Here is a 27011-nt window from a genome sequence, read left to right as displayed (position 1 = left end):
GGGCTCTACTCTTACTTAGCAATAAAGAGTAGTTTCAGCCTTTTGTAGAGAGGGAGAAATCATAGACCATACCTCCCAAATCACTGAGGGCTGTTGGTAATTTATCTTTGGAATTGGCAGCCAAACCTTGACAAATAGAGCTCAGGAGGGGGTGCCAGGACCCTTGTTCCACTGTAGGGAAAGGGCAGCAGTCTTGGCTCAAGAGCAGGAGGATGAAGCAGAGCTCAAAGTCTTCGGGACTGAGTTTTCAAATGCCCCGAATTTCCCATAGCCTCGGCTCGTCCCAGGTCCCTAACCCAGGCCTGTGCCTCAAGGATTGCTGTCATCTTTACAACTGTTCTCCCCACAGCTGCTGGTTGTGTTTGCATAAGGGTCCTTTCTCAGCCCTAGAGCAGAGAACCAAAGACCTTCCTATTTCTGCAGGAGACGTGGGCCTGGGGACAGGCATTTAGAGCTAGCTGAGTTCCAGGGACTCTGCCTCCTGCTCTCTTCTCCTGAAGCTTCAAAACATCAAGGCACATTTGGAATCTGGGTCCCCTAACCCAGCTGCTTGCCCCTCTTCTCATCAAGAGCTGGTTGTACCCTCATCTCCCCTTCCAAGCCCCATCCCACAAGAAAGCAACAAAACCATCGTGGTGAACACATTTATTTAATATGGGGGGTGGGGTATTGCTGCCTCTGTCAGTGTGTATAGGGTGGTAGGGAGACAACCAGAGGGACTCTCGCCCTGGAGTAAGAGGCTGTTCTGGCCCCAGGCAGGGGGGTGGGGAGCAGACTGAGGAGATGGGGAGGTGTGTAAGGTGGGGAGGGGAGGGTGAAGCTCTGCACACATCCTTGGGACCATGGTCCAGGCCCACCCAGTCACCAAAGCAAGAACCGAATAAATAAAGTGCAACCGTGGGGGGTTGGGAGGGGGGAGGGAGGGCACCGGGCGCACCCACGCCCACAGCCCACATTCAGTGCTGCCAGGTCTGGCCCACCTCCCGGCCAGACCATCTTGTCCAATCACCCCTATGTCCGTCCCTCCATGAGCCAGGCAGGGCCCCTGTGCAGCTACTGGAGGTAGCGATAGGCCTTAAAGCAGTGGTTGCCGGCGTCAGCCACCACCACGTGGCCATCCGAGGTCAGTGCCAGGCCCTGGGGGCCATACAGTGGCTCTGCAGATGTGTTGATATAGGACAGGAAGGAGCCAGAGCTGTCGAATACCTGGGGAGGGAGTGGAGATCAGGGGGAGAGGTGAGATCAGGCAGATGAGTGGCATTTGGGGAGGGGGGTGAGCGGGGCCCAGCGGGAAACCTCAGCCTCATGCCACCCCTGGGCCTTCCTCACCTGGATGCGGCTGTTGCCCCAGTCGGCCACGATGATGTTCCCATTGGAGTCCACGGCTACCCCCGTGGGAGCGTTGAACTGCCCGTTGCCCTCGCCATGGGAGCCAAACTTGAAGAGGAATTCCCCGTCGGCACTGTACACCTGGCGGAGGAGAGGTCTGGGGGCTGGGGACCCGGCCTCGGGCAGAAGGCAGGGCCTTGGAGGAGGATGGGGTGAAGCCCCAGGGCGGAGGATCCCCGCATCTGCAGCTGTAAACCAGTTTCTTCTCCCTGGACTTCACGTCCATGCATCCCACTGCCTACTGGACACCCCCGCTGATGTCCCTTGGGCAGCTCATCTTCCCTGGGAAGGCAGTTCATTCTCCTTCCCAGTGACTGGCAACACCCTGGTGGCCACAAGTCACTCTCAACCCCACCTTCTCCTCTGCTTGACCTCCAGTGAACTACCATAAGCCGCTGAGTCTGTGTCAAATCTGTACCCTATGCATACAGTGCCACTGCAATGGTGCTCAGCTGGATTACCGCAAAAGACTGATCTTCCTGCCTCTAGTCTCACCCCAGCCAGAGTGCTCTAAGACGCACAAGACTGCATCACGTTCCTGCCTGCAATCCTTCAGTGACTCCCCATAACTCTTAGGAACAGAGCAAGCCCCTTCAAGGGAGTGAGCAAGCCTCGTTTCTCACCTGGCACTACTCCCCCATCTTCAAACCTCATCTGAACTACCTGAACTACATGGGAAGAGTTTCCGCCTGCTTGGCTTCTCCTGTCTCCCCATCTTCTGGTTAATTCCCAATTGTGCTTCAGGTCATTTTCGGTCTCACCTAAATCAAGGGCTCCTGTGACGCCCTCACCTAGTCTGCCTGCATTCCCGCAGCACAGCATCTGCCACATCAAATTACAATATCCTGGCACCTTTTTCTCAACCCCACTAGACCAAAATCAAGAAGACAGGGAACATATTTGCTTTAACATAGTGATAATTCCCAGCTTCGAGCACAGTTCCTGGGACAATGCAGCCACGTCACAAATGTTTATTGAGCAAAGCAATGATCTCGGGGGAGAAAGCAGGGAGGTGAGGGAGACAGGGGTCTTGTGGAGGAGGAAAGGATGCTGGGACAGTGGCCATGGAGGGTGGGGGGGCACTGACCTTCACTGAATGGTTATGGAAATCCGTCACTACAATCTCATTCTTGTTGTTCACAGCCACAAAATGGGGCCCTGAAAATACAAAGTGGGCTCTCTGGCAGTAAGCCGGGAGACTGAGCGGAGTGGGGAAGAACCTCTGTGATGACAAAGCTGGGCTGTGAGGAGATGGCGGGGTCTCTGGGATGGTGGAGCTAGGGTACAGTGCAGGGATGGGCTCCCCTAGGGCCACAATATAAGAGAAGGGGTCTTTAGAACTGGGGCATATAGGGGAGTTCTCTGGGGCTGGGGTTTCGGGAACTAGGTCTCCAAATCCTCCTCCAATACCTGCAAAGTGGCGGTCAGTGGCCCCGCGGCCCCCAAAACGGCCCACCAGCTTGCCATTGGGCTGGAAGGTGAAGACGCAGCAGGACTTGTTGTCGACCACAATGATATGTCCGTTCCGGTCTACAGCCACTCCCTTGGGGCCCATGAGGCGGCCAGCTCCTATCTTGGTCTGGAGGAAGGGGTTACCCGTTAGGGGCTGCCTGGTGGGGAGAGCAGTCCCAGCCTGGCGCCAAAACAGAACCTTAGGCTGAGGATGGATCAGGCAGTCCAGGCCTTGACCACCAGGAGGCACTGGAGTGGTCACTGCGGCTGGCCACCGCGGCTGCAGAGTAGAGTGACAGTAGGCCTCTCACCTTGAACTTGCCCTCAGGGGAGAAGATGCTGACCCAACGGTTGTCATAGTCTGCCACGATAATGTCTCCGTTGGTGTCCACGGCCACACCCGTGGGGCGCTGCAGCTGCCCGGGCGAGCGCCCTCGGACCCCGAAGCGGAACTTGAACTGGCCTTCATTGGAGAAAACCTGGAGCAGAGGAGCGAGGGAGGGAGAGGGCAGGAGGGGAGAGACTGTGGGCACAAAGGGAAGCGAGTGGGATCCTGAGGGAGGAGACCCCCCCCCCATTCATTCATCACTCAACCAGCACTTCCTGACATCCTGCTGGGGGCACAGGGCAGAATCAGACATGGCAGACCGTAGGGGACATGCAGCAGGGGTGTGACTGGGATCGTGAGGATGTGAAAGGGGTGAGAGGTGGTCAGGAAAGGCTCCAAGAGCAGGGCAGTCTGAGTTAACAGCCTCACAAGGATGCCAAGAGATGAGCCAACGCTGGCGAGTAAAGACAGGGGAGGAAGGTGTTTAAGAGTCAACAGTATGCAAAAGGCACAGAGTTCAATATGTACGCTACTTGAGTCCAGCGTGGGCACTACTATTTGTCCAGTGTGGTTGGACTGCAATGGGCATTTCCGTAAAGGACAGAAGAAGGCTTTACTCTGGATATGATGAGGAGTCACTGAAAAGCTCTGGGCAGGAGAATGACAAGATAAGATCTGACTCTGTGCTATAATATGAAATATATTTGGTCTTTGTCCCCAGTGCCTGGCACAGAGCTCTTCAAACCCTGAAAGAACTTCCTGATCAGTAGCAGTGTCTTTTGTCATTCACAAGGAGCCCCTTGTGAGTCTATGCTAATGAGGGACTTAGAGTGGGACCCCTGGATAGCTTCAGGATGAGGCTGGTCACCAGAAAGACCATCTGATTAAAGGGTCAGAACTTCCAGCTCTGCCCACCAACCTCTGGGAAGGAGAAGGGCTGGGGAGCACACATTAAGCTCTACAAATCCTCTTGAACAACAAGATTCAATGAGCTTCCGGGTTGGTGCCAGGAAGGTGTGTTCCCCAGTTCCTCAGGGACCAAAGCTCCTATACTAGGAGACCTCACCCTATGTATCTCTTTTCTGGCTGTTCACCTGTATCTTTTATAATACCCTTTACACTAATAATATGATAAACATAATTAAATGTTTCTCTCAATTCTGTGAGCTGCTGTAGCTAATTATTTGCACCCAAGGAGTGGGATGTAGGAACTTTCAATTTAAAGCTGGTGGGTCAGAGTATAGGTGACAACCTGAACTCTCAATTAGCCTCTGAAGAGGGCCATCTTATGGGGTTGAGCCTTCAACCTGTGGGGTGTGATGCCACCTTCAGGTAGTATCAGAATTGAGTTAAATTCATAGGATCGCTGGTCAGTGTCCACTGAGAATTAGAGAATTGCTTAGTGGTGCTGGAAAAAAGCCCATGGGAGCTTTTTAAGAAAGAGCACACTAGGGATTTCCCTGACAGTCCAGTGGTTAAGGTGCTGCGCTTCCACTGCAGGGGGTGAGAGTTTGATCCTTGACTGAAGAACGAAGATCTCTCACACCACATGGCATGGCCAAAAAAATTTTTTTTAAGGAGTAGTTAAAAAAAAAAAAGAGCACTCTGGCTGCAGGGAGAAGTCAAGACTGGAAATTGCTGACTAGTCAGAGGTGCTGCAGTGATCCAGGGGAGAACTAATGCTGGCTTGGACCAGGGCACTTACTGGAGGGAAGTAGATGGACTCGAGACATAAGGAGGAAGACTCAATAGGACTTGGTAGCAGACAAGAAAGGGTTAGGTGAGGGTCAGGGGAAGGGACAAGGATTAGCCCCTTCAGATGAGGAGGCTGATAAAGTAATCTGGACAGAATAAACCTTTCAACCTCTCGCCCCTGCTTCTACCTCCCCCACCTTAGCAACAGGGTCAGGTCTCCCCATCCTTAAAACACTACTTTAATGCTCCTCTTCTCTATAGCTAAGCCTTCCTGCTTATTCCTCACAGCCAAAACATCTCTCTCTGCCTAAGTCTTTGTTATGACTCTAGGGACACAAGGTAAATTAGAGCCAAGAGCAGCCTCGCAGAACTCAAGTTATAGGCCTTGGCCTTGCTCTTTGATCCAGACTTCTTCCCTCTTTAGTGGACTGAGGTCCCCACACCTGCGTCATCCCCATTTTTCAGGCCTGCTGGGATGCTTGAATTGGTCCCAACTATGGACATCACTTCTTCCTGAGATGGACCTTCCGTCATGCCCTCCCTGTCTGATCAGAACAGCCTCTGGGTTCTGCCCTGGTCCCGTGCTTGGACATCACTTGCCAGCACAAGAAGATAGGCACTACGGGCCGAGAGGGACGAAAAGGTGCAACCAGACTGGCAGTGAAGCATCTGCGTCCTTCACTCCAAGCAGCTTCGTTTCTATCTCAACACTGAGGCTTTATGGGGGGTCTTACTCTTCTCATCCTATCCTATCCTACCCCTTACAACTGGCCAACTCCAATTCATCTTCCAGCTCTCAGAATTCCCAGGTCACTTCTTCAGAGAAGCTTTTAATGATCAATTCTACTACCTGAATCAAAATATACATTTAAAGTTAGGTCTCCATAATACACACTTTTTAGCTCTTTTCATAACAACTGTCACTTCTGTAACTAAATCACTGCTAAGCAGCCTTGTTCCCTTCTAAGGATGTAAGCCCTAGGTGGGGCATGGACTGTGTCTGGTTTGTTTGCTGCTGCTCTGCACCACTGGTATAGCAACTGGTGCACAGCAGACATTCAACAAATGAATGAATCCATCAGCTCACTCCCAGACCAGAACTGGACACCTCTCCTCGGGTACTGCACAGTTATCTCAAACTCACCACACGTGAAAGTGTGAATTCATCAACTTATTCCCAAGCCCGTTCGTGAAAGGCACCACCACCTGCCCAGGGCACCAAGCGCAGCAATTCTTGATCCCTCCCTCTCCTTTGAGATCTGATGACTCATCAAAACCTGTCATATTTACTTACTTATCTCTAGACTCCACCAGTGCCCTAATTTGACCCTTAACATCTCTCTCTTATGCCACAGTAGCAGTAAGCAACTTTAGGACCTGAGTCTACTTGGGCGAGAGACTAAATAAAATAAAACAAGCAAACCAGTGATTCTAGTAAAGAATGAAAAGGGTCATGGCAAAAGGCTGAGGGAGCTCGCAATGTGATTAACATTCTGCCTGAAAGAAATGAGGATGCTTTCACAAAAGAGCTGATAAAATTTCTGGACTCAATTAATTACACAAAGATGTAATATAACCAAATCAAACCCTTCATTCAAAAATCACAAAATGTTTTTTCTCTCCTGTCAGCTGATGCGGATTCAACACAAGGAGATTTGTCTTCGCCGCCACCATAGCCAGCTCCAAAGGAGGAAAAGTTCACGAGGATTCCAGTCCTCATGAACCGAGGGGGGAGTCACTGTCCATCTGGAAGCCTGGCCCATACCAGACCTGAGGACCCCAGAGTGAAAGCAGCTGAAACCCAGCTTTAGAACTGAGAGCCAGGCTCCTAGCAGCTATGAGGTGGCTGTGTGGGTGGGGGCAGGGGCCAGGAGGATTGCTGCAGGGGAAGTAAGTATTTGGAGCAAGGAGGGGGCTGCACTAGGCCCTCCCTCTTATGTTCCCACCTGGAAACAATGGACAAGCACAGTCCCTTGTTGGGGAGACAAAGCGACATGTATGTCTACCACAGGAGAAGTTTCCCCAACCTCAACTTTTGTGCCAACAAGCACCCTTGGCATACGGAGGAGGAACCGAGTTGGAAGGTGGAGGGTACGAGAGCAGGCCTCACCATCAGCCCTACCCATCCACCTTGCTCCACTCCATGCTATGCAGGATGGACCCAAATGCCTCCCTGTGCTGACCTGAGCCTCTCCTTTCCACTGCGCTTAGCAACAGGGTGGGAACAAAGGCAGGCTAGACAGGCTGGGGAACACACTCATGCAAGAGTCCCTGGCTCCTTCAGTCTGCTAGGAGGAAAGCAAGGGCCAGATGGAGCTGAACCTAAGGTGACAGACCTTTGGGAGAGTCGTATCTGTGACAGGGGTACCCAGGCAGAGGGTCGGGAAGTTTAAACGTACAGGTGTGAAGTAAGGCTCAAGGACAAGTTTTGCTGTTTGACAAAATGTTTTCAGGAACCAAAAGTTTATAGTAGTTAGAAGCAATCCTGTGCAGTTATCAAAATCAAAATCCCACAGCTTCTGCTCCCAAACCATTTACAGCATGACCTCAGATACTTCACTCCTAATATAGTCTCCCTCCAGCCCCTCTCTCCAGCTCCCCGAACAGCCTCCTCCAGCACCTTCCCACCTCCTGGCTTTTGTTTACAGCTCCCACCTGGACAACGATCTTGTCAACAACAGCTAAGGTTAGAAGGTTCACTCAGTGTCGAGCACAGTACATTATGTCAGGCAGCCCTCTGAGGTATTCTTTTCCTAATTTTACACATGAGTTAACCAAAGCTCAGAGGGGTCACATGACTTGTCAGTAAGTGGCAGAACTAGGATTCAAGCCCAGGTGTCTGGTTTCAGACCTTTGAACTACGCTGCAGCGTCTAGCACCCTGGTGACTGCCATAGGCTCTGCCCACTCCTAGGCTCACTACAAGGAATAGAGAGAGAAAACCACATTTTCTAGCTTTGTGGAGCCCAGAGTGCAGCAGAGACCATGTCCTCTTGAGTGGTGGATGCTCCACTCAGGTGCGTGAGGCACTAGGAGGGCCAGGGGCAGAACCACCTATGAAATGCATTATGTCCTAGCCACTGGAAGGCACTGCTTTCACAAGTTACCCATGTTTGACCGTCTGTCTAGTCAACTGGACATTTGCAGAGACTAGCACAGATAACATACAGGCATGTTGGAAGGTAGCAGGGGAGGTGTGGAGCCTGCATCCTGGTGGTGAAAAGGGCAGGATGTAAGCCAGCCAAGTGGAGCCTCAGCTGGAGGCAGAGGGAAAGGAAGAACGAGCCAGATCTTTGGGGTCCAGGAGCTGGTCCGGCCTGACCATAGCCTGGGAGGCAAAGGCTGCCAGCTCAGTAAACCCTGGTGCCTAACTGTGAAGTTGCTGGTTACTGTTGTGGCCAGTGAGCTTGGGGTGGCAAGTGGCTGGGTGAGGGGTGGTGCTATGGTTCATTGTTCTTTAAGGAAAGGTACTCTGCAGGGTTTCGCCTTTCCTTCCAGAGATACTCTGTTTCTGAATAGGCTACAGCCTAAGAACCTCTACTTGGTATTAGGGGAGAGCTTACCTGGATACATTGGTTGTTGCTGTCTGCTACCACAATGCGGCCGCTGCTGGCTGCAGACACACCCTGTAAATTGGTGAATTCACCCTTCTCCCTTCCACGACTCCCTGTGGGGAACAGATGGAATGGAAACAGACAAAAATTCACAGAGGTCATTTTGAGCCTCTGGCCCCACCCGTCCTACCCTCTGCCCGCCCCGTCCCGCCCCTTCTGGCTCAGCCCTCGGCCCTGCTGGCCCCGCTGTACCAACTCGGAAGACTAGCTCATCCTCGATGGGGTTGTCCTTCCGTTTGCCGCCTGTGCTGTACATGGAGCTGGGCCTCCGCACAGCCTTCTGGCGCACGTGGCTGCCCGGGCCGCCGGGAGACTTGACGCGGCGCTTGACGTCGTCCGGGGAAGGTGGCAGGTCCCCAGGGCGCAGGGCACGCACGCGGAAGGGGCTACCGCGCACCGGCTGTCCGTAGAGCAGCACCGAGAGGAGCAGCTCGCCTTCCGTACGCGCCGTGTACACCAGCTCGTACGTGCCATTCTTGTGGTCCACCACGGGAACCGGCAGGCGCGTGCCATCCGGGCCTGTGATCTCCGCACGCAGCTCGGCGCTGCCTGTGCGCACCAGCCGCCCATCCTTGTCTTTGGTAGTGACGGTGAGCGAGGCGGGCTGGCCCACCAGCGCCTGGCGCAAGCCCTCGCCCGTGGCCACTGTCTCGTGTGCAGTGGCACTGGTAGTGAGCAGTGCGCCCAGATTGAGCACCGATCTCCGCAGCCCGTCGACCTCGAGGACTAGCTCCAGCTGTGCGTTCTCGTGGGGCCGCTCCGGGAAGGCCTGCGCCGCCAAAGCCGCCAGCCGCTCACGCATGTGCTTGCGCACCAGCAGCACCTCCGGGGCCGAGCCCAGGCGCAGTGCCTGTTCCGCGAAGCTGCAGCTACTGCCGATGTGTTCCTGACCCTGACGTAGTGTGTCTAGCTGGGTCTGCAACACCTGAGGAGGGGTTCCGGGAGGTTTGGGTGAGCAGACTGGTGTGGTGGGGGGAAGGCTAAGGAGGGGGTGTTTCTTGTGATTCCTGATGAACTTGTACTATGGCATGAAAGAAATACAAGAGGGTGAGTATGGACAAAGGACACAGATGCCTGCAGCACCTACTGACCACTTGAGGAGGTGGAAACCAGAGGCCAGGGGAAGGTGTGCACAGGTGTGGAAAGGCGGGGACGGCAGCAGGCCGTCTCAGGATGGGAAAGGGCGAGCAGACGCACCTTCTGCTTGGCCCCACAGATGGCTTCCAGGTCGCTGACCAGAGCCTGCTTGCGCTGCTGCAACGCTTGCTCCAGGTCCTCGAAGGCTGAGCTGATCTGGGCCAGGGCCTCTGCCTTGCGCTCCTGCAGCTGCTGGCTGATGCCCCCGACTAAGGCGATAGCTGCAGACAGCTGCGGCAGTCTGGGGAGGGGAAACATCTCATACTGGGGCTGCTTGAGGGTGCCCGTGCCAAGCCATTCCTTCTCCCTGGGGACCCTACCGCTGCCCTGGGCGAATTCCCCTCCCTGCCACCTCCCTGTATCTCCATCCCAGGGTCTCTCTTCTGGCCCTGTGAAAACACCACCCCAGATGGCCCCACCAGCCCGCCTCCGCCAGGCGCCTACCGGCCGCGCACTGCCTCGAGCTGGCGCTGCAGGGCCGCCTTGTGCTGCTCCACCACGTCGCGCAGCAGCACCGTGCCATGCTCCCGGTGCTCGCCGGCTCGGCACTCCCCGCACATGGCCGTCTCACAGGCCTCACAGTAAAACTCCATCGTCTGGCGGCATAAGGACTCCAGTCAGGCATCCACTAGACACCAGACTTCTTTGTCCCCTCCCCTCCCCCACCTGCCCTCCTTGCCTCGCACCTTCCAGGTGCATCCCCTTACCTGGACCACTTTCCCCAGAGAAATACCCTCTCACCCACAGCCTCTCAGCCCCCTCCCCCGACCTCTCCTGCCCCTCCACCCCAAGTCCTGGCCTCACTGGGCCTGCTTGGGCCCACCTTGCCTTCATGGTTGGGGCAGGAGAGGGGGCGGCCAGCCACTGCGCTGAGGGGGTGGGGGTCCTCGGGGTCGTGGGCCCCATCAGGTGCCTGCTGCATGGCCTCCATGAGGCTGCTGATGAAGAAGTTGTTCTGCAACGCAGAGACGCCCTGCTCGGGGAGGATGGACGTCTGCCGGCACACGGGACAGGACAGTGTCAGGCTCTGGGCAGGGATGTAGTTCTGGAGGCATCTGGCCAGGGAGGAGGGGGCATCAGAGGAGGGGTGAGGAGGCGTCCCTCTCCTCTCAGGCGCGCTGTTACAGTCATTTGGAAACCACTCTGGCTGGCACACGCATCCTGTCCTGCCAGCAGGGATAAGAGGCCTCCTCTCTCACAGCTGAGCGGGAACACACCGCTGACGCCTCTCAGAAGAGCAGACGTATCCACATTCCTCAGTGTGTACAAACACAGGTTCACCTTTCACAGGTGTTTACAAACCCTTCCCACAGCAAGTGCGCCACTGCCTGTCCCCACTGCCCTGCCACTAACTCATTAAACATTTACTGACTGCCTACTCTTGCCAAATTTGTGCCAAGCTCTGGGAATACAAAGACAAAGCACAGTGCCTACCTCTAAAATACTTCCAGTTCATAGAGGAAAAAAAGTAACAAAATTAGAGTTTGTAGAAGTAAACAGTGTGATGGTTAAAAGCATGGGTCCTGAGGTGAGGCTGCCTGGGTTCAATTGCCAGGTCTGCCACCTATTACGCTATGTGACCCCTGACAAGTTACCTAACTGTTTATGTACTAAGGATCCCTCCTTTGTAAGATGGAGATAGTACAGGCTTCACAAAGTATGGAGGATGAAATGTAAAGTGCTGACAACGCCTCACTCACAGAAAGTGCTATATATTGTAGGCTATTAGTATTTGTTGTTGCCCGACTCTTCGTGTCCCCATTGACTGTAGCACACTAGGCTCCTCTGTCCTCCGTTATCTCCCAGAGTTTGCTCAAATTCATGTACAGGTATTAGTATTACGGATCATTAATATAAGGAACACAGGGACTTCCCTGGTGGTCCAGTGGTTAATCCCCATCACTCTAGGGGGCCAGGGTTTAATCCCGAGTAAGGGAACTAAGACCTCATATACGGCAACTAAACAGGGGCACTACAGCTACTGAGCCCGCATGCTCTAAAGCCTGCACGCCACAACTGGAGAAGCCCATGTGCCAAAGAGCCAGCACAGTCAAAACAAATAAACATAAGGAGCATGGAAGATGTAGTAATAAAGAAATTCACAGAAGGGGCATCTGGCCAAGGGTGGGTGGAGTGGGGAGCCAGGAAGGGCAGAAGAGGAGGTGACATAAGCAAAATCTTCAGGGACAAATAATTGTTTGACCAGAGAAAGCAGGGAGAGGAGGAAGGGGGGGTCCAGATACAGAAGGTGACCAGAAGCAGCACAGTATGACTAGGACATTATAAGCAGTTTGAGGTGGCTGGAGAGGACTCCAAGGCAAGGAATGGTAAGGGAAGTCTGGAGAGAGAGGCAGGGGCCAGCTCAGGGACGGCTCCCGGGCCACACCAAGGAGCTTAGAAGTTATCCCAACAGCAGGAGGGCATTGCAGGAGCATGGTAGAGCCAGGTTTACACTTTATCAAGCTCCTCTTCACTCTCTCTGTGTGGAAGGTGACTGTGAATATGATGAGACAGCAGACAAGGGGTGGTAGCATCTTCCTCCTTAGCACCCAGCTACCATTTATTAGGCGCCATGTGCCAGGCACTGTACACTTGATGCTTGTTAACAGACTCAGAAAGGTTAAGTGCTCCAAGATAACAAAGCTAGTGAACACGAGATGCAGATCCAAGGTAATGCATGTGCTTATGCAAGATACTCTTGTAATAGTCTGGGCAAGAGGTGAGGAAGACCTGGATTTACGCACTAGCAATGTAGACCAAAGGACAACAGAGGATGAGATGGTTGGATGGCGTCATTGACTCAATGGACATGAGTTTGAGCAAGCTCCGGGAGATGGTAAAGGACAGAAAGCCTGGTATGCTGCAGTCCATGGGGTCCCAAAGAGTCAGACATGACTGAGCAACAGAACAATAACAATGTAGACCAAAATGAAACAAATTGGAGAAGTGTTTAAGAAGTGCAGCCAGTGGGAGGTGTTGTCCGATTAGATACCAGGAGTGAAAGATGAGCCTGGGTTGACTCCCAAGATCCTAGCTTAGACGACTAAGTGGATGGTGGTGCCATTCACCATGATGAGAAACACAGAAAGAGGACTAGTTTACAGGGAGGTTCAGCCTTGGCCTGGTTGAGTTTACAGTAACACTGGGACATCCAGGCAGAGGAGGAGCTGGGGAGAAGGCAGCTGGGGAGAAGACAGGTTAGAGAGGGAGAGAGGCCACCAACATTCAGATGGCTCCTGTAGCCATGGGAGAGGACGTGATCACCAAGTAGGGGATTACAGTGCCAAGAGCAGAACCCAGCAAATACTGAATGAGGAGAGCAAAGAGGAACGGGCAGAGAGACAGAAGGAGAGATGGTGTCAGGGCAGCCGAGTGGAGCAATTCCAGAAGCAGGGAATGAGTAGTCATCAGTGTCAAAAGCAGCTGAGTCAGGCAAGGCAAGGATGGGAAAATGTTGCCAACTGAAGAGTGAATGGGAGGTTGGAAGTTTGAGTAAAAAGGAGGTTGAGGGATTGGATGGCAGCTGGGAAGGACAGAGGGACAAAGGAGAGTTCTCATCTGTAATGGGAGGCTTGAGCATGTTTATAAATTGACAAGCCAGAAGAGGAGGGAGGGAAGAGACTAGAAGACATGGGACAAGGTCTGGGGATGGGAAAGTGGCTCAGGTTGGCTTGAAGAGGAGGAGTGGATGGATGGAGGGAGGGGGAAATGGAGGTGGCTGTACTTGAGCACCGGGGGCCAAAATTAGGATTCCTAACTTGCCAGGCAAGGTTAGCGGCTGAGAGCAAATGAGTGGGTGAAGGCAGGTCCAGGAGGACAAGGAGGCTAGGATTCAGCGCTGAAGGGAGGAGGAGAGGGGTCTTACTAGAAACAGACTGATAGCAGCTGCGTTTGCTTGCGTGCTAAGTCGCTTCTGTTGTGACCGACTGCTTGAGACTCTACGGACCATAGCCTGCTGGGCTCCTCTGTCCATAGAATTCTCCAGGCAAGAATACTGGAGTGAGTTGCAGTGCCCTCCTCCAGGGCATCTTCCCAACCCAGGGATTGAACCTGCATCTCTTAAGTCTCCTACACCGGCAGGCAGTCTCTACCACTAGAGCCACCGTGTTTGGAGACCACCAATTTACCAATTTGTGGAGGGAAGATCTGACTGGTGCAAAGTTTCCCATATCCTCAATCTCCCCTCTTAATGTTGTCTACATCTCCTGATCTGAATTAACTATCTTATTTATTTAACAAACACTATGTGCCAGGCACAGTTCTAAGTGCTTCACAAATATTAACTTATTGGTGACCTAGTTTCCCCCTCAGTCTTCTCGAGTTGAGGGTGGTTTTAGTCTCAAACTCCACATTCCTCGGGGCCAGAAGGTGGGGTTGAGTCCTCCCCACCCTAACTGGAACATTGCTAAATTCTCCTTCTTCAGCTCCTTGGAAGCTTAGGCCTTCTGTCTACAACACCCCACCCTGCTGTTGTCTCCATGCTTCCCCATTGGCTGAAGTCTTCCTCCTGGCTCACTCTCTTCTTCTATTACTCCCTTCCCACCCTAACACACACACTCCTGCCCTTATTCTCAATGACTCTGACATCCACAGAGTAACCCACCCACCATCAAGATTTCTTAGTTCCAGGGACTTCCCTGGTGGTCTACCGGTTATAACTTTGCATTCCCAATGTAGGGAGCATGAGTTCAATCCCTGGTCAGAGAACTAAGATTAAACATTTATGCAAGATGTGAGGGAAAAAAAAAAAAAAGATTTCTTAGTTCCTAAGCCTCTTTACCCCCTTACCCCCAGGATTTTTTCCTCTACTTAACCTCAGCTATCTACTCCCATGTTTCTAGTCCCACCAATGGCATCAACTCTGAAGTCTGCATTTCAACCATTCCGTTTAGTTTCCCCTGTAGCTCTCTTCCAAGTTCGCTGAATCTGGGGTTTACCCTGCAGAATACCTTTGAACTCATCAAGAACCCCATCCTATGTGTTGCTCATGCTTGGCTTATGAGGGCTTCCTAACTGGTTTCTGGTTTCCACTCTTGCTTCTGTAGAACCCACTCTTCCACAGCAGCCAGAATGAGCTTTGCAAAACCCAATTTATGTCACATTATTTCCCCGCTAAAGACAATCCTCCAGGGTTTCCCACTGCATTTAGAACAAACTTCAAACACTTTACTAAAACCGCCAAGCTCCCCCATGAACTGTTCTGACTCTTTCCAACCTCACTTCACCCTACTTTCCTCCTTACTCATGCACGATGGCTTCTCCTCTGGTCTCTGAACATGCCCCAGTTACTCCTTCCTTAAGGCTTTTGCATGAAACAGTGCAAAGATGATCCCCATGCCTGGAACAATCTGCACATGCTTGTTTCCTTCTCATCCTCAGGTCTTAGATCAAACGTCACTTCCTTGGGAAAGCCTTCCCTGATGAATCTCTGTACACTAGCCCCTAGCCCAACCACCCTCACCTGCTCCCTATTTATTTTCTGGAAAACAGTCCAAACTGTGACTCTCTTGTTTACTTGCTCACCTATTGTCCATCACTTCTCACTAGAGCATAAGTCTTTGAGAGCAGGGACCAAGGGATAAGTGAATGAGTGGCAGTTGGGAGAGAAGGCTCTGCAGTCAAATCTGGATTCAGACCTTGACTATTTAACTTGCTGCAGAGCCTTGGAAATATTTCTTAATTACTTAATGACTCTGAACCCTAGTTTCCTCTTCTCTAAAAATGGGGATAATAAAGTATCTGTTGGAAGGATTAAGTAAATCAATACATGTAAATCACTTAGCCAGTCCCTGGCAAATAGTGAGCAATCAATACATGGTAGCTATTGTTATCATTTCTCAGGCACTGATTTTTTTCCAGGAGTGCTCAGTGATCTGGGTGTAGGAGAAGGTGTGGAGACATCTAATTACAGCTCAGATCCAGGATTGGGCTTCTGCCCCATGGGTTTGGAAGAGGACAAAGGTATATGGTCTGCATAGGATTCAGAATGGGTAGGAAAGACAGGGAGTCCAGGAAGGAGCGGGTGATTGGGAGAACAGGGAGCCGTCAAGGGCATTAGACATCTACATCCAGTCAAAGCTGGTATACTGAAAGTGGCGTGATGGAGCCCAGAGTGGGATGCTGGAGCTTGTGGCCACAGAAGAAGTGACATTGTTTTGGGTGATGGCAAGATTCAGGGTGTCTTTGGGAGGGTGTCTGACTGAAGTGGTATGGAGGGCATCCCTGAAGAAACAGTCAAGAACTAAGGGGCATAGGTAGGTAAAGTCAGCCAGGCTGATGTAAGAATAGACAGGAAGGCTGAGACTGTTTCCAGCTGATGAAGAGGAGAGACAGCAGTAGAGCTGGAACCTGAAAGAGCAGGGCTGGAAGGGAAGAGCGTCGCTAGGGCAGAGCCGGGTTCAGGGAAGGGGTTGGTGGGGCGGGGTGGAGGCAATGGTGACAAGACCCAGGGATCTGGTAACTCACTGCAGAGCAATAAGGGATGAGGCTGGAGAGGGAATACTGTCAAAATACAGATGTGATCACGCATGAAACGCTTCAAAGGCTTCACGTGGCTCTCAGGCTAAGAACAAAATTCCCCAAGAGGTCCGCAAAGCCCCTCTTGGTCTGAGCTCCAGCTCTGTCCCAGGCCACTCGCAACTGCACTCGCTATGCTCCAGCCTCGCCGGGCTTCCTCTAGAGCCTCTCACCCAATGCAGTTATTCACGCCACGTGGCTTCCTCGTGTTCTGCTTTCTGCTGGAAGACTCTGACCACTCCCTTCACTCAGTTAACTCCCATCCAGCCTCTGGATCCGACCTCAGGGAAGCCTTCTCTGATTCTCTAAATTCTAACAGATCCCATCTCAGCACTTTATTTGCAGCACTCATTCAGGGTACAATATTACATTTATCTGTATCAATATTACATTTATCTACAATATTACATTTATATCTGTAGTCCGGCTGTATGATGATTTGATTACTATCTTCCTCCTTCACTATACTGTCAGCCCTTCAAGAGCAAGGATCATATCTGTTTTTGCTTATCACTGCTTGCCCAGCACCTGGGACAGGTCTGGTTCGTAGTAGTTGTTCGATAAATAAATATTTGTTGAGTGAATGAATAATAGATAGAAGCCCAGAGGCTGGGACGAGTTGCCTTTCACTCAGTGCCTCAGGATGACAATGAGGATGAGCAGGGAGGATAGACCTAGCTTTAAACATGCTCCCACTGGTCAGAAATTTCTGGTGCCAGAGCTGGTTGAGAGCCTCAGTTCTGTTTGATTTCTCTGGTGATGTCGAAGGCTGCCTCAGGGTTTGGGCAGGGGCACAGAAGGCCCTGTTCTAGGCAGGAGGCGCAGCCCAGTGTTAGGAAACCACTGGTCCTCTCACAGGCCCAAACTTTCATCTCCTGTAGGTAGGGGTTCATCTGCTCCCCTCCACGTGTGCACACATCTCCCTCACCTCTTACAGGTTTACACACGCCATTCCTTTCTCCAGAGGGCCTGCAAGGTCCTCATCCCTCCCCGGTACACACCCCCTCACCTTTCACAGAAGGTGTGCAGACAAGGCAGGACTTTGGGGCACCGGTACCGATCCAGGCAGATGCTGCACACCAGGAACTGCTTGTCCATCGGCTGGACCTCCGGGCCAGGGCTGTCTTCCCTTTTCGCCATGGTGCCCACGGGTGGCTCCTGCCACTCACACCAGCCTGTACCCAGAGAGATGGTCAGTACCAGGGAAGCCAGCACTCCCTTCCTCCAAGTGATCCCCACTATCCACACACAGTCCCTGAAAAGCACTAGCCCCTGACAGGAATGGAGCAAGGTGAAGTCGGTGGACTGGGGGCCCTCTGAGCCTGCTGCTCTGGACAAAAGCACAGGCATCAGGTTAGACTGGACTTCAAACCCAGGTCAGCCTCTTCCCAGCTATGTGACCTTGGACAATTCATATATCCTCTTTGTGCTTCAGTTTCCATAATTTGCAGTTATGGGAATACTAATCCCTACCTGAAATGGTTGTTTTGAGGATTCCCACTTGTGTTTGTCAAGTGCACAGTACAGGGATGTCCACTTTCACTGACACACCACCCTTTATCTCCTTTTGCCTCCCCTAAACCCTCCCTCAGGAGGCTTTTCTGATAGAGTATCTCTCCTCTGGTGACCTACAGCCCTTCTAGCAGTTCTCTGACCCACCTCCCAGCACAACTGCCCAGGGTCGCATTCTCCTCCACATCCAATCAGTATCCAGGTCTCATGGATTCTGCCTCCCAAATATCTTATCCCCTTTACTCCAAATGCACAGATACCACCCTCATTCATGCTGCCGCCAGTTCTCTCCAACGATACAGCAACAACCTAACCAGTGTCCTTGTCTCCTTGCCTGTTAGTCATCAATCCCCCTAGCAGCCAGAATGAAGCTTCTAAACACAGATTCCATCTAGCCACTAACTCCCTGTTTAAATTCTTTCAATGGCTCTCCATTGTCCAGAGGACAAAGTCCAAACTCCTTAAATTGGCCAACAAGGCTTAGCTTTGTCTGACCCATACCTCCGTCTACAACCTCACATTTCATGATTCTGTGAGCAGTCACACTGGTTTCTTTTCAGTTCCTGGAAAACTCCTTGTTCTCTTTTGCTTCTGGGCAGTCACACATTCTGTTCCCTCTGCCTGAAATCCTCTTCTAACCTCTACTTTGTCTGACTAATTTCTCGCTTATCTTTCAGGTCTGCGGGTAAATGTCACTTCCTCCAGAAGGCCTTCCCTGATTTCCTGAGGTCTGGATGAGGTGCTCCACCTTTGCATCATTCTGTACCCTGTATTTCTTCCATCCTGGCCCTTATACACTACACTGTAATTTTCTTGTTGCTTCTTGGTTTCTTCCACTCTATGCAGAGTTCTTGGAGAGAGGTATTATATTTTATTCATTTTTAATCCTAGCACTTAGCACAGAGTCTGATATAAGGATTGGTTTGTATTTATTGAAGAAATTCAGTAATTCAATAACTATTAAGTGCCTACTTTGTACAGGCACTGGGGATAGAGTGATACACAGAACAGATATGGTCACTGTCCTTGTGGTGGAGAGGTGGTGACAGATATTTAAAAAGTAAATAAATGAATATATATATATATATAATTACAAATTTGGGGAAGGGAGTACTGTACAGAAGAAAGGGTGCTATAAGAAAGTTATGAGGTTTCAGTTGGGTGATTGAGGAAGGCCTTTCCAAGCAGGTGACTTTTAAGCAGAGCTTTGAGGGGCTAGAAGGTAAATGGCAGGGTTCTGAAAGAGATGGGAATACCAGACCACCTAACCTGCCTCTTGAGAAATCTGTATGCAGGTCAGGAAGCAACAGTTAGAACTGGACATGGAACAACAGACTGGTTCCAAATAGGAAAAGGAGTATGTCAAGGCTGTATATTGTCACCCTGCTTATTTAATTTCTATGCAGAGTACATCATGAGAAACGCTGGACTGGAAGAAACACAAGCTGGAATCAAGATTGCTGGGAGAAATATCAATAACCTCAGATATGCAGATGACTCCACCCTTATGGCAGAAAGGGAAGAGGAGCTAAAAAGCCTCTTGATGAAAGTGAAAGAGGAGAGCAAAAAAGTTGGCCTAAAGCTCAACATTCAGAAAACAAAGATCATGGCATCTGGTCCCATCACTTCATGGGAAATAGATGGGGAAACAGTGGAAACAGTGCCAGACTTTATTTTGGGGGGCTCCAGAATCACTGCAGATGGTGACTGCAGCCATGAAATTAAAAGACACTTACTCCTTGGAAGAAAAGTTATGACCAACCTAGATAGCATATTCAAAAGCAGAGACATTACTTTGCTGACTAAGGTCCGTCTAGTCAAGGCTATGGTTTTTCCTGTCGTCATGTATGGATGTGAGAGTTGGACTGTGAAGAAGGCTGAGCGCCAAAGAATTGATGCTTTTGAACTGTGGTGTTGGAGAAGACTCTTGAGAGTCCCTTGGACTGCAAGGAGATCCAACCAGTCCATTCTGAAGGAGATCGACCCTGGGATTTCTTTGGAAGGAATGACGCTAAAGCTGAAACTCCAGTACTTTGGCCACCTCATGAGAAGAGCTGACTCATTGGAAAAGACTCTGATGCTGGGAGGGATTGGGGGCAGGAGGAGAAGGGGACAACGAAGGATGAGATGGCTGGATGGCATCACAGACTCAATGGACGTGAGTCTGAGTGAACTCCGGGCGATGGTGATGGACAGTGAGGCCTGGCGTGCTGCGATTCATGGAGTCGCAAAGAGTCGGACACGACTGAGCAACTCAACTGAACTGAACTGAACTGAGGGTAGAGGTATTAGGGAGTGAGGGAGGGGATTTATTCCAGGCTGAAGGAACAACATGAAGGAAAGCTCTTAGGCAAAAAGGTCACTGAGAACCTGAATGGACCACATGGTTAGAACAAAGGAATAAAAGACTGGAGGTACCTCTGGGAATGAGATGACAAAGGACCTTGATGTTAAGAATCTGGGTTTTATCACAAATTGGGAGGGAAATGATGCAATGTATAAAAATAAAAATAAATTAAAAAGCTATTCTGGTGGCTACAAGGATTGAAGAAGAGCCAAGTGGAAGCAGGAAGACCCCTTGGGAGGCTACTCCAGTTCTTTAGGTAGGCTGATGCTGGGTATTAGCAGCGTGTTAGTTGCTCAATCATGTCTGACTCTTTGTGACCCCATGAACTGTAGCTCTCTAGGCTCCTCCATCCATAGGATTTTCCAGGCAAGAATACTGGAGTGGGTTGCCATTTCCTTCTCTAGGGGATCTTCCTGACCCAGGGATCGAACCCAGGTCTCCCAGTTTGCAGGCAGACTTTTTACCATCTGAGCCACCAGCCTATAAGCAAAACGGTGGACTGAGCTGAGAAATAACCGTAATGTTGAGTTAAAAGGATATCATGACTGACCAGATGTGGAGGGGACAGGAATAAGGCAATAAGGACTCACAGGTTTCTCCCCTGAACAGATGGTGGACTGTGCCCAGAGACAGTGAAGCTGAGGAACTGATTTGGGCTGTTCCATTTTAGCCACGTTATGTCTGAGATGTGATAACCGAGCTAGAGTTGTCAAGTAAGGAATAGAATATAGGAGCTCAAGGGAGAGGTCTGGACTGGTTTTGGACTTGGAAGCACCGGCATATTAATGATACTTGAGGCAATGGTGGGGCTTCCCAGGTGGCTCAGTGGGCATAGAATCTGCCTGTGACTCAGGAAATGCCAGAGACTCGGGTTTGATCCCTGGGTTGGGAAGATCCCCTTGGGAAGGGCATGGCAACCCACTCAGCGTTCTTTCCTGGAGAATCCCATGGAGAGAGGAGCCTGGCGGGCTACAGTCCACAGGGTGGCAGAGAGTCAGACACAACTGAGCAACTGAGCATGCACGCACGCACGGCAATGATAATGGACGGGACCGTCTAGAGACAGAGAGTGAAGAGTGAAGGAGAACCCAGAGGGATGGGAGGAAGACCAAGAGTGTATGCTGCTGCTGCTGCTGCTGCTAAGTCACTTCAGTCAAGTCTGACTCTGTGCAGCCCCATAGACAGCAGCCCACCAGGCTCTTCCGTCCATGGGATTTTCCAGGCAAGAGTACTGGAGTGGGTTGCAAGAGTGTATGGGATCAAGGAAATCCAGGAAAGAGACTGACTCAAGAAAGAAGGAGCAGTGAAAGAAGATAAAGACTGAGGATATCTTACAGATTTGGATGTGGTGGAACGGAAGGGGCAGAAGCCAAGTCAGAGTGATGGAAGGATGACTGGAGATGAAGAAAGTAACACAGTGGATGTAAACCATTTAAGAGAGAAACATGGCCATGAAAGGAGGCAGAAAGATAATCAGACTACTTCAAAACAGGCAGTGACGAGGAGCAGGCCATCCCTCTCTGTGCCCAGCTCAAAGCAGCATGGGCCTCTCCAAGACAATGAGTGAATGCAGAATGAAGGGATGCAATGGGCCAGTCCAGAGCCCTCTCCAGGTTTGTGGAGGGGCAGGATAGAGGCTTGGCTGCATGTGTCTCAGTTTATGTGAGGGTGGGCATGGGCAGGGTGGAAGGCATCCCTGTGAGCATCCTCCCCTGATGTGGGCACTGGGATTCTGAGGTTCCTTCTCCAGAAATGATGGGTTCTGAATCTGGAGACTTAATACAAAGACAGCAACCCAGCAGGAAGAGGACAGATTGAGGGTTGGCGGAAGGAATAGGAGGCCAGGGCCAAGCTGATGCTTCTGTTTGGCAAAGGGGAGGGCTGGGAGGAAGAGTAGGAGTGGTCCACCCGGCCCTTCTCGGGCAGCTGGAAGTCAGGCTCCACCTCCCTCCAAGCCCAAGGGGCTCTCCCAGCCTGTCACACAGAGGCGGGGATTGGGCTCCATCCAGGCACTGTCAGCTCCTCCCTCCCTTCCCCTTCCTGCTTCAGTTCCCCACCCAGACGTGCTGGGCACGCAGCCGCTTAGGTCACACCCACTCCCCAACCCCCCCATCCCCCCGCCCTGGCCTAAATCACTAGGCTCCCTTCCTCTCCTGGGCTTCTGCTCCCACCACTCCCATCTCACTGCCCCCAAGGTCCTATAGGCCATGGTTTAAATGAACTGTTTATCACAGCAGACACTCGGAAGATCTTGAACTCAGAGCTGAGATTTCACCCTACTTCCTCAGGCTGCCTACTGCCATCTCTGCATCCCTTATCCTTCCCATCTTTTAATTGAGGTTCTAAAGGTTTCCTCTTTCAGCATTCATTCAGCACCTCTGCTAGGTCTGGGGATACAAAGAAATAGTCACAGCTTAGCCTTCATGGATTCCACAATCTAATAAATAAGAGTAGGTAGCCATTCCTTTCTCCAGGGGATCTTCCCAACCCAGGGATGGAACCCAGGTCTCCAGCATTGCAGGTGGATTCTTTACTGTCTGAACCTCCAGGGAAACCCAATAAATAGATCACTGCAGTGCAATATGGTGGGGGCTATGATGGGGAAGGACAGATTGCTAAGAGTCACCTAACCTAGATCCTGGGCAGGGGAAGAGGGTACTAAAGGTTGGAGGTCAAGGGAATTCTCCAGAAGAAAAGGCCATTCAAGAGCTCCAGGATGGGTAAGAGTTACAGAGAGCATGCCTTTTGCAACAGGAGACTGAATCAAACACTGTGACAGGGGAGGGCTAAGAAATGAGATAGAGTGGTTAGCAGCAGTTAGATCACAATGTTTTGTTGGTCTTATTAAGGAATTTAGACTTTACCCTACACTGGTAGGGGGGTAAGCCTTTATCCAAAACCTTTTAGGGGCAGGGTGGGAAGGTGGAGAGGGTTTAAGTGCAGGGTGAGGGAGAGAATAGAGTAAATTTTTGACTGCAGTGTGGAAAAAAGATGAAGGGTGTCACAAGTAGAACATTAAGAGACTGCCATGATATTCTAGAGGAGACATGAGAGTGACCTTGGTTAGTAGAGTAGCAAAGGGGAGGGGACAGAAGTGGATTTCCTAGCAAGAAATCACAAAACTTGGTGACCAGTTATTAGATATGAAGAGTAGAGGGAGAATAAAGAATGAGAGATGATTCATAGTTTTCTAGCTTGAAAACTCTGAAAGACAAGCAGTTTGAATGGGAGGGTGACAGGCTCAGTGTTTAGTAAAAGGAATCTGAGGTGCCTACAGGACTTTCGAGTGGAGAGATCCAGCTGGCAATTGGAAAGATAAGCTGGAGCCTAGGAGAGAGGTCTGGTCTGGAGATAATGAATTTGGAGTCCTTGGTGTACACATGGTGCCTGAAGCCATCGAAGTGGATGACATCATCCAGAGAGGTATAAGATGAGAAAGGAGAGCCTGTGACTGTGCCCCAAGGAACTTCAACATTTAAGGAAGCAAAGCCTACAAACAAGCTGAAAAGATGTAGCCAAGGAGGCAGGAAAATCAGGAAAGATACCCTGAAAGCAAAGGGAGAAGACAGCTTCATGGATAAGAGAACAGTCTTCACTGTGAAATGCTGCAAAGAGTTCCCATGATCTAAAGCTCTAAAAGAGCTGATATTAGCCCCAGGGAGTGTGGTTTCTAAGGGCTGAGGAAAGGAAGCCAGATCCAGGGGGCTGAAGAGGAAGTTGATTGTGAGCAAATGAAGACAGCCAGTGCTGATTCCACTAGATCTCTGACATCTGCAAAGGATCTATTCCAAGGCTTTTCAGTTTCTCCAAATTCTCAAGCAGCATCTAATTTCCTCCAGGACTTCCCCCTACAACCTCACGGGAGTCCCAGTATACATTACTTACACAGCTGTGAGTAAAGGTGGGTGACCAAGACATTGTTAAACAGTGGTTGCAAGAAGCCAGTTAGGTTCACTCACTTCTGAAAATGACTTTCTCCTGTTCACTAGCCTCCAAGTGTACTCGATCATTTGAAGCCTCAGCAAAAGGACAAATGCTGCAGGTTACTGTCTCTGGGGTTTCTCTGGAACAGTTGAAACCTCGGAGGAGGTAAAATCCTCAAAGCCAAGGAACCCTTGCAGTAAGACTGGCAAGGAAGGAAAGTGATGAAATTTGCAGTACCACTCTCCTCGCCCCCTACTGCTAGACTGAGTAGGTGAATGAACCATTCAATCACCTGATCAACCTATCAAGCAATCAAATTTTCTGGGCACTCTGGACAAGGCCCTTAAAACAGTTACTGGAGACGCAATACTGAAACAGACACACTACCTGTCCTTTACAAGTTCTCAGACTAGGGTGGGAATCAGACTCGTAAATATATAGCCTACAATGTGATAAGTGTCATGATATTAACATATGCAAACTACAGTGGCAGCAAAGAGGAGGAAGTATCTAACTCTGAAGGTAGAGGAGGAGAATAAAGAAAACTTGCAGAAGAAGGGATAATATGAACTGGATCTTGGGGGACAAATAGGATAAGTACATTGGGAAAACAGTGGGTCAAGGAACAGAAGCATGAAAAATTAAGAAACATGGACCAGTTGGGCAAGACAGCAAGACTCAAAAAGGCAGTGTACTTGATGTACTTGATGTTATCATGACCCACTTGATGTCAGTTCTCTACTTGCCTCTCTGGCTGCTCCTTCACTGTCCATTCTTTATCTGTCTAGTTCCTCAGGGCTTTGTTCTAGGGCCTTTTCTCCCCTCACTTTCATACTCTGGGGTATCTCACCATCTCCCATGGTTTCAGTTACCGTCCACTTGCTAATGACTCCCAAAGTCTTATCTCCTATGCAGAAAACTTTCTTGAACCCAGACCTAAATATCTAGCTGTATCTAGGACATCTGAACAGGGATGATGCTAGAGACTAGTCTAAAACTGACTTCACTTTCCCCTAACCTATTCATCTTGCTGCATCTCTCATCTCAATAAAAGCTACCACCATCCATCTAGCTCCATCAGCCAGAATCCTGGGAGTCTTCTCAATTCCTTCTCATCCTTCAATTTTCAGATATAGGCTATGACTATATCCTTGCTTCTGTTCCTAAAATGTGTCTTGGTTAAAGGTCAGGAGATTCAGGAGCTAGTCCTGACTCTCACTAACCTCACTAATGCAAGGTAAGACTCTGGACAAGTTCCTATTCCATCCCCTTACTTGCAAATTGTGTGTGTGTGGCATATCTTTCTCTTCCCCAGATCTGAGAGTCCCAAGGTTCTCTGTCCAGCCAAAGGTCTCTACAGATTGTAATATGTGTCCATGATCAAATTCAACCTTGTACAACCTTGAGTATTTGATTTCTGGTTTTCACAGCAAGGCTAGGTGTGTTAGACAGTGGTTGTAGTTGTCTATCTCTCTTGCTGAGTTGAGGGCAACAATGACCCTCCTTCTGAACACCCTCTACCCTAGCCTAGCAAAATGACTTTGCTCTGTTTTCCTGAACACAAATACTATACAAACTATGGGCCTTTGCTCAGGCTCTTCTCTCAGCAAGAATGCCATTGTCCCCTGAGTGGCTGAGGCAGCACCTGGCACACAGAGGTGCTCAGTATATGTTGGTGACAAGAGAGCCATGTTTAAATTACTGCAGTTCCCTCTCACCAGACAGAATCAAAGGCAATAACAAGACAAGGGAACAAAGTTCCAAGGAAAAAGACCTCCACTCAACATAAAGAAGCTTCCCATAGCAGAAGGTAGTAAGTGCTCTGTCACTGGAGGCATGCAAGCCAAGCGAGGCAGGGCACCTGTCAGGCCTGCAGCTGATTCCAATTCTGCACCAAATCACAGCCCTGCTTAGGGGATGAATGGGCACTGATGAACTGGACAGACAGGCAGGGAGAGACCTGTGAAAAAGACCTCTGCACCTGCTCCAACCTCCCAGATCTCATCTTCCTCCAGGGGCCAGTCCTCATTTATGCTTTCCACATCAGAGACCCTCGCACAGCAACAAGCCCAGGACCGGCCTTTAGCGGACTGACCTCCCTGGGGTGCAGCCTGCCCCTCCAACCTGCAACCATCTGTCCCTGCAGGATTGCAGCCCATGATCTGAAGCCAAGTCCAGAAGGGAGGAGGCCAGAACCAGGGAGGAGCCTGGGGTCCTCCAGGCGGGGCCCTGGCTGCATGGGAAACAGAAGAGTCCTTTCCTACAAGAAACAGCCTCCGGATGAGGCTGCCCGTCCTGAGGCCAGGGCTAGAGGAGGAAAGGGTGTCCTCTATACCCGCCGATGGGCCTCTAGGTGCCTGAGGACGGAGAGGGTAGCAAGGGGTGGAAGTGTCTGCACCAGGGAGAAAGGAACCCTCAGACAAGCTGGGCCACTAGATTCCACAGTCCCACTCAGCAACCCCACCCGCGCCCCCACCCCCCATCATCCTCGGCCGCACTGTTCGACACCCTCCGCCAACATACACAAGCTCCCAAACCCTGCGCTCTTCCAAGGAACCATCACCCATCCACCCGCGCCTCCCCCCTCAAACATGGACCTCACGTGAGCAGCCACAGCCCGAAGAATCCCCCCACGGCTCTCACGGACAGGGACACGCCTCACGTGGACAGAGACAAGCACAGCTTTTGAAAAGCATCTATGCCCCCACCCACAGCCACTCGGACAGACACATCGCCGCTCCGACCCAGACCGGGACCCAGGCAGACAGGAACACAAACGCACCCCTGGGGGCCGCCAGTCGCACTCACCGCGGCCAGGCAGGATGGGAGGGCCGAGACCAGGACTGCGGCCACTCCGAGGGGCCCGCGGCGCCGCCCCTGCTGCCAGCGCCCGTCCGCCCGGCCGTGCCCGCGGCGCCGCCCCACGTCCCGCGCCTCCGCCTGTCCCCGCGCCGGCGCCGCCGCCGGACCCGCCGCACAGGCCGGAGGGAGGGGCCGGGGCCGGGCTGCGGACCAGCCGGGGGAGGGGTCGGCTGGGAGCCCGAAGACCCACCCACGCCCCGCCCGCCGCCGCGGAGGCCCCGCCCGCCCCTATCCCA

The 27011-nt window shown here is 51.3% G+C and overlaps 1 protein-coding gene across 2 annotated transcripts; it reads right to left on the bottom strand.

Annotated features, from left to right (window-relative positions):
• Positions 1-630: 630 nt before the first annotated feature.
• On the bottom strand, positions 631-26885 carry TRIM3 (tripartite motif containing 3). 2 transcript variants are annotated; one of them, XM_042233115.1, is made up of 12 exons: positions 26696-26885; positions 17140-17305; positions 10438-10669; positions 10059-10210; positions 9675-9855; positions 8670-9402; positions 8427-8530; positions 3153-3320; positions 2800-2968; positions 2477-2547; positions 1330-1470; positions 631-1206 (listed from the first exon to the last, which is right to left on the bottom strand). In XM_042233115.1, the coding sequence occupies exons 2-12, from the start codon at positions 17268-17270 to the stop codon at positions 1054-1056; spliced, it is 2235 nt and encodes a 744-aa protein (XP_042089049.1). In that variant the 5' UTR covers positions 17271-17305; positions 26696-26885; the 3' UTR covers positions 631-1053. The 2 variants fall into 2 exon arrangements, with proteins under 2 accessions (XP_042089049.1, XP_027835226.1); XM_027979425.2 differs by having other exon boundaries at positions 26722-26885.
• Between the last annotated feature and the right edge of the window lie 126 nt (positions 26886-27011).

Source organism: Ovis aries, chromosome 15, assembly GCF_016772045.2.
Source record: "Ovis aries strain OAR_USU_Benz2616 breed Rambouillet chromosome 15, ARS-UI_Ramb_v3.0, whole genome shotgun sequence".
NCBI classification, from domain to species: Eukaryota; Metazoa; Chordata; class Mammalia; order Artiodactyla; family Bovidae; genus Ovis; species Ovis aries.
The sequence above is the reverse complement of the archived record's forward strand: the minus strand, read 5'-3'. Positions and strand labels throughout refer to the sequence as shown.